General features: G+C 36.4%; 1 protein-coding gene across 1 annotated transcript; it reads right to left on the bottom strand.

The window, feature by feature from the left end:
* Positions 1-2,198: 2,198 nt before the first annotated feature.
* On the bottom strand, positions 2,199-5,880 carry LOC140813766 (rop guanine nucleotide exchange factor 1). The gene is made up of 6 exons (XM_073172480.1): positions 5,744-5,880; positions 5,369-5,644; positions 4,814-4,930; positions 4,200-4,732; positions 3,113-3,466; positions 2,199-2,884 (listed from the first exon to the last, which is right to left on the bottom strand). The coding sequence occupies exons 2-6, from the start codon at positions 5,628-5,630 to the stop codon at positions 2,450-2,452; spliced, it is 1,701 nt and encodes a 566-aa protein (XP_073028581.1). The 5' UTR covers positions 5,631-5,644; positions 5,744-5,880; the 3' UTR covers positions 2,199-2,449.
* Between the last annotated feature and the right edge of the window lie 1,237 nt (positions 5,881-7,117).

The following is a 7,117-nucleotide window of genomic DNA, read 5'->3' as shown; positions in this document are numbered from 1 at the left end:
AGTATCATCTTTACTCGAACTCGACTCGATTTAAGTTTTGTCTACTCGAGCTCGACCTCGATCGAGTAACCCATTTCAAACTCGAGAGCGACTCATGTATATATCGAGTTATTCGAGTTCGAGCTCGAAAAGCTCGAAAGTCTGAATTCTAGCATATACATCATAAGCTCGAGCTCGAGCTTGAATTCAAATAACTAAAACTCAAACTCGACTCAAAAAATTAATCGAACTAAGTGAAACTGAGTTACTCAGAATTAACTTGACTTCCTTACATCCCTAGACCGAATCTAGGGGTGTCAAAATCAGACAAGACTCACCAACCCGACACGGTTCAACTCGAAAAAAATAAGTTTGGGTTTGAGGTTTTCGGGTTCTGGTTAGATCGGGTTGGACCTGATAGCTGACCCGAAAAAAATGATCGGGTTGGGTTGGGTTGGGTGGGTTGACCCGAGTTGACCCGAATATTAATTTTTTAAAATGTATATATATAATTAATAAATATTGCCTACATTTTTTATATATTTTATATTTGAAAAAATATTTATTGTATGTTTATATCATAAATTTTCATAATTTAATATTTATTTTGAATATTTTTTATTTTTTAAATAATGGTTTATTTGATTTAGTAAATATACTTTATTTTTCTACGATTAGACTATCATATATATGAGGAAGATTTTGTTATTATGTGTTTAAATTAAAATAATAATATTATTATTATTATTTGAATTTTATTTGATTTTCTTTAAAAAATTCAAAATCGGGTTATGTTGGTTGATCGGGTTGATTCGGGTTCAGGTTCTGGTTGGCTCGGGTTCGGGTTGAGCAATTTTTGGATAGTACTATTATTCAACCCGACCCACTCGATTGACACCCCTAGGCGAATCTATCTAATCATTCTATGTTCCGACTATTACTTTTCTTTTTCTTTTTTTTCTGATTTATCCGGTGTAAGATATCACATTGTTTGAGTAACCCTAGATGCTGTCGGAGTAAAGGATCGTCAACGAGGGCGTTCTAATAATATTAATTCGGCAATAAAACCACTCATACCTGGTAATGCAAGAGAGGCCATCCGGCATGGGACGTATTTTATTGGGACGTTTTTGTCCGAATATTACTTTTCTTTTTTTCTCAACTTTTCATTCTCTTATTGTGATTTTTTTTATTTGAAACGAAAGACAAAGCAAACAGCTAACAGAAGGGGAAATTCGATGCTGCATGCATGATTTAATCATATCCATATCCATAGAGGTGCAATAAAGCAGTTGACTCCAAATAAAATATATAGGAATTTTCTTACAGCTACTGGATCGTTTTTCTGATAGCATGGTGCTGGGAAATTAAATCGACTCGAAGAAATCATACTTCTGGCTCAACTACATAATGTCATTGGAACAAAAAATAAGCTCCGTAAGCATATACAGTGGGTATTCATAAAGGACACAAGTTTCTTTTCAAACAAGAGATGATGTAGCTGAATATATCGTCATCGCGAGCAAAGGTGACGTTCCCGTCGGATGATAGAATCCAAATTCTTATGCGGCTGTGAATTAGCAAGTTCTTGAATAGAGAATGAGGCAAAGATAAAAAAAAAAAAATACATCTCTTCTGTCTCCCAATCATAAACACAACAATGTCACTTGAAAATATCATCAGTCGAACATGTCAAATTTGGCGAAAGGCCGTAGTCATTCAGAAGAAAATCTTGCATATGCAGAAAGAGGCGTAATTTGTGGGTGGGGAAATATTAGAAACAAAAGCACTCCAGTTGGGCAGTCACAATATTGTCTTCAATTGCTAAAAGGATGTAAGAAAAACAAATTAAAGCAATTTTATCATATGGATAGTAGTGCTCGGCAACCAGTAGCCATGCCTATTAAACTTAAACGGTACTCCTTTTATCTGTCTACTTCTAGCACAAAGATGATACATTATAAACGGCCCTACAACATATTTTATGCACCAAAGTAGAGGCATTTGTGCAAATGGATGTGAAGAAAAGTAAGCATCATCAAAAGCAAATTATCACCAAAATAATAAATCGTTTTCAAGAGTTTTGAGCATACTGCAGACTTCCCGCTTCAAACAAAATACAGTGGTAACAGATATTCACATGTCTGGCAACTTGTTTCCGATTAAAACTTACACCATAATTAGAACATGCATGGCGTCGTTCGGATTGAAACAAGATGTATACAACCTTTGCTTAGCAATTATATTATCATAACTCCAGATACACAAGAAAAGGTCCTTTTCAATAGATCCGATGAACAATAACAGAGCGAGTGATAAAATAAACCTAATTCATATACCAACACCTAAACACCATGGCCAAAACTTTAAACACAAATACTCATGCTAGACCACCATATACACAGGATAACTGTGACTACTTTTCTTCACTTCCACCTTTCTCGTGGTTTTGGCTATACATAAAATCAAATCAGTCGCGCTCCCTAGCATCCCCATTAACACTTCTGGAACCAAGATTGCCAGCATATGACCAGAGTTTATCCAAGTCAGCAGGGACCACTTTCTCGAATTTGTGGTTTGTCAATCCTGGGAGACCACTCTTACTGTGTGGAGAGACAGACCTTCTAGGGCTACTGGGGACTGGAGGCGACGAACAAAATGTTGGAGTTGCGAACGGGGATGTGTAAGGTGTGTGCTGAATTGAGAATGGACTTGGTGACATCTTCTTCTGAATAGGTAGCCCGTTGAAGCCTCCTCCCCTACTAAATATTGACAGAGACTCAGCAGCAGCACAGCGCTTGGTGGTGTCATCTACATACAGGACATCATCAATCCTAGCGATTATGTTGAACGCTAAGCTTTCCATAACCCTCGAGTAGCTTTCAAGAATTGCATGTCCAACATCCTGCCTCAGAAAGACCAAGAACAAGACCCACAAATGTCAAATTCAAATACAATAATAAGCCAAGAAATTAACTTCTTCAAGCACAGACCATATCAGATCATCTGATTGTTTTTGTCTCCATAAAGGTAAGATTGCGTTCTCTTAATTAATGTGATTCAATATGTATTATATTATCTATGTCACTAGTCTGAATTTAATACAGTAAGGAAGAATGATGGATCGACAAACCTTGTTGTACTGGATTTTGTTCATATCAAGTGCAGTTTGTGGAAGACTTGGAAACCTAAGTCTAAGGCTATGTAACAGAGACTCTGCACGTTGCGCCAGGAAGTGATTCTTTTCACAATCAGAAACAAGGCCCTTCACCTTACCACCCCATAACTTTCTTTTAGATATCTGAGAATTGGGGTGTTTCTTCCGGTCTTTCAGCTTCCACACATGCACAGCTGCCTCGGTTCTATTTACAACATCAAGAGTAAGATGTTCTGATGACAAGTCTAGGCAATCAAGAAGACATTCTGGTGAGAACTGCTCAGCAGTTATGTAGCGATAGATGATCTCACCCAGGCAATCTTTTCCATTCTGCAGGGAAATTTTTTACACATCGCAAGACTGAAAATCAATGACTATAACATGACAACCACAGTGCAATACCTCATTCAACAGAATAGATAAATGATAACATAATATTTGTTCATGTGTGTCGAGGAGATAGCACTGATGTTAAGCTTCAATCATAGAAAATGTTTTTCTTAAGATTAAGATTATAAATCTAGTTATATATACTACCCTGCTATAAACACAACAAATAATAAAACCCAATATATCAAAACAAAAATATCTGAGATGGAGGAAGAAGTTAACAAGATCCCACTTGTAATGACTGCAGGTATATTCCATTAAAAACAAGAAATTTCTTAAACCCAAAACATATATAGGGTACCCTTTCAAATCTTTAAAGCAACCAAATGTGGATACTAGAGTAACGAGTAGTAGAGATCAATTAGCTGGAACAAAATGAAATAGTAATTTTGTTTTCAAAAAGCATATTTGGGTTGAATTTAACAAAAATCATGAAGAATTAAGAAACACAAAACCAGCTATATCAGGGTCAATTCAGCTCCGTCATCGAGAATCTATATCACACTAGGAAACTAGACCAAATATGTTCAGAAACTCTAGCAGTTTAATGCTTACGACCATGTGGCATCTTAATCATATTTCTCCGGGAATATATAAAACTATAACGAGTCTAAAAATTATTCAGAGGCATGCACATGTAACTCTACCAAGAAGTAAACAATTAAAGAATCACCTTGGGTAAGGTTTCCACATAGGCAGCTGGTATTTCCATCTCAGTAAGTACATTGCTATTAATGGCCATGGCTGCCTTCAGTAACTGGTTTGTGCAATCCCTGCACTGCTGCAAACTCTTCCTGGAGGCCTCTGACAATCCCTTTCCAGGAACTTTAGGGCATGGAAGCCACCACTTCTCTTCCTGCCTTACTGAAGGCCTCCCGCTCAAAACACCTCCCGAGGCATACTTGTCATAATCATCCACAACTATCCCACGGTCAACATACCCAAACTCTGTGTCCCGAAATCCGTCAAGAATGCTTATTAACATTGCATCAAGCTTCTTGAGTGCTGGTAAATTCATATGCAAATCAGAACGTGGTCGTGTCTCCATAACCTCGTAAGTCCCCCCACCAGGAAATTGCTGCACTGAAGGCACGAGTTCCACAATCGAATCACTCACAGATAAGAGACATTCCATTTCTCTGCGCCACATAGCCTTCTTTTGCGGAGCCAACGGCTCCAATCTCCACAGCTCTCCAAATACAGTTGCTAATATCCCAAATGACGGTAAAGATACATTAAAAAGGAACAAATTCGAGCACACAATTTTGGAACGTTGGCAGTACTAACCAGAAAGATTGGTGATGGCATTTGAAATGGCTAACGCAGTACAAACTCCTTTACCCCCTCCAGACATGTCTTCCCCAAGGAGCAGCTTGGCGAACCTTTCTTTCATCATTTCGGTTTCTAAAACATTTGGAGAAAATAAAATAAACAAAAGTACCATAAAAAGGACATGATTTTCATGAGGTAAAACATAAATCACAAATGTGATGTAAGAATCCATGCTATTCATCAGCTAGATGGCGACTGCACGGATGAAACACAAGTCATGAACAAAAGAACGAAAGCAAAGGAGGAATATGAACAGGCAGGCAGTCGCAAAACTTCTCAAGAACTCCAAACAACACAATTACTTCCATGAACTTGGTAGGTACAGAATATCGTCGACATTTTTCAAGCAATGACAACACGGCTTCTTATTTCTTACTTCAAAAGCGACAAGATTCTACCTAAATAAACAGAGTAAAACCAAATCATTAACAGTGAAAAAATTCTAACGCAGCTTCAACATCACTGAAAATGAGATAATTAATTAATTAATGAGATAAAGCCCGCACAAACCGGACAAATCAGAGCCACGCTTCAGCGGCTTATCATCCCAAACCACCACATCTTTGCCCCCAATAACCGGAAAACTAAAAGTCGGCGTCACCGCAGCCGAACCACCAGCGGCGAACGGAGAATAAACCATAGATCTCGAGGTGGGCCCATCCTCCTCCTCCGCATCGTAACTCGAACTCCCCGCCTCGCTGACGTCAGCGCTGAGGCTGTAGCTCCTCCCGCACCTGTCCTCGCTACCGTCCTCCGAAGTCACACTCCCCATGGACTCAGCAAATGCTGCACACACCAAAAGCTAAAAACCATAAGACAACGAACAGAGAAAAACCCAGATGCACATTCCGTCTCCCGTCGAAGCAAGAACAGACGTGGCTTTACCTTAAATCTCCTCTGCAGTTAAGAGCCTTGGTGGTGGAGAGCTCGAAAAGTAAAAGCAGACTACGGCGCAGGAATGTCACCCCTCAATCACTCTACACAATACAGTGTTTCATCTGCCCCCCTCTCTCTGCGCTATGTCAGATAACGCAGTTAAAATTCCACTCGTCCTTTTCCCATTACAAACGGTAAAGGCTTGGCCCGTCAACTAACGACGTCAGAAAGATTCCTATTAAAAAAATATTATACAACAAACTAATATATTAACGAGAGAAATTGAACTTTTAATTGTTAGTCAAATGTATGACTACTCAATCACACATATTTGTGTAATTTTAGATTTTAGAAAATTCTGGATTAGTATGATATTATCTTGTGTAATTCAATTTAAAATATAAAAGGATTTCAAATTTTAAAATCCTAATCCACATGACCCAATTTTCGTGGTTCCCTCGCTCAAGGTAACAATTACTTAATAGATGTATAATTTTGATTTGTTTCGTTACATTCATTAAGTAAGTGTCATTTCAATTATAGAAACAGATATGTGCAAAGTTGGTTAGCAACATATCAAAATTATTGTGTAATATATATTATATATAACACAAAAATTTATGTGATATAGTCTCACGAGTTAATTTTTTCAGACGAATATTCAATTTTTCTCATCCATAAAAAAATATTATTTTTTATTATAAATATAAATATTATTAATTTATCGTAAAAATAAAAATATGTTAGATCATCTCAAAGTAAACTTATTATATATATATATATATATATATATATATATATATATATATATATATTGTTAGTCATTGTATAGTAAAGGTCTATCCTGCCCTTTTATTTGGAAGCAAGCTAATCCAAAATATCGTGCCGTACGATTACGAAACGGTGGTACTCCTGTCTAGGGTTGCGTCGTTTAACGGCAATATTGCAATTGTCGGCGTACACAAACCCATTTGCACACATGAACGTTATTGGTCATGTATCACATTAATTCATTCTTCCTTAAAAAAAATTAAAAATTTTGTAATAAAATAGATTTGAATATTTTTTTGTATAGTAATTTTTTTGACTTGCCCTCAAATGGAATAAAATAATATAAAATAAAATCAAACAAGAGAAATAATTGCATAATTTATTAAATTATTTATCATATCTTGGACCTTTTTATAAATTTAATCCTGAATATGTATAATTCATTGCTTCTATTTACATTATATTATATCTTTTCTGGTCTGTCCTAAAATAAAATGTATATGGTTAATAAAAGATTTGTAAATTTAGCTAAAAAAATGAACCATTTTAAAACAATCTCTAATTCAATTTATTATACCTGATACGTGCTTCTCGTTAATAACTTTTCTTCTC

This window comes from Primulina eburnea, chromosome 15 (assembly GCF_022965805.1).
Source record: "Primulina eburnea isolate SZY01 chromosome 15, ASM2296580v1, whole genome shotgun sequence".
NCBI classification, from domain to species: Eukaryota; Viridiplantae; Streptophyta; class Magnoliopsida; order Lamiales; family Gesneriaceae; genus Primulina; species Primulina eburnea.
The sequence above is the reverse complement of the archived record's forward strand: the minus strand, read 5'-3'. Positions and strand labels throughout refer to the sequence as shown.

Excerpts from the sequence above, each read along its gene's own strand:
- LOC140813766 (XM_073172480.1), bottom strand. The coding sequence starts at position 5,630 with ATGGGGAGTGTGACTTCGGAGGACGGTAGCGAGGACAGGTGCGGGAGG. Across the intron at positions 4,931-5,368 it reads GCGTGGCTCTGATTTGTCCG|AAACCGAAATGATGAAAGAA; the intron begins GTTTGTGCGGGC and ends CAAATGTTTTAG. Across the intron at positions 3,467-4,199 it reads ATGTGGAAACCTTACCCAAG|AATGGAAAAGATTGCCTGGG; the intron begins GTGATTCTTTAA and ends ATTTCCCTGCAG.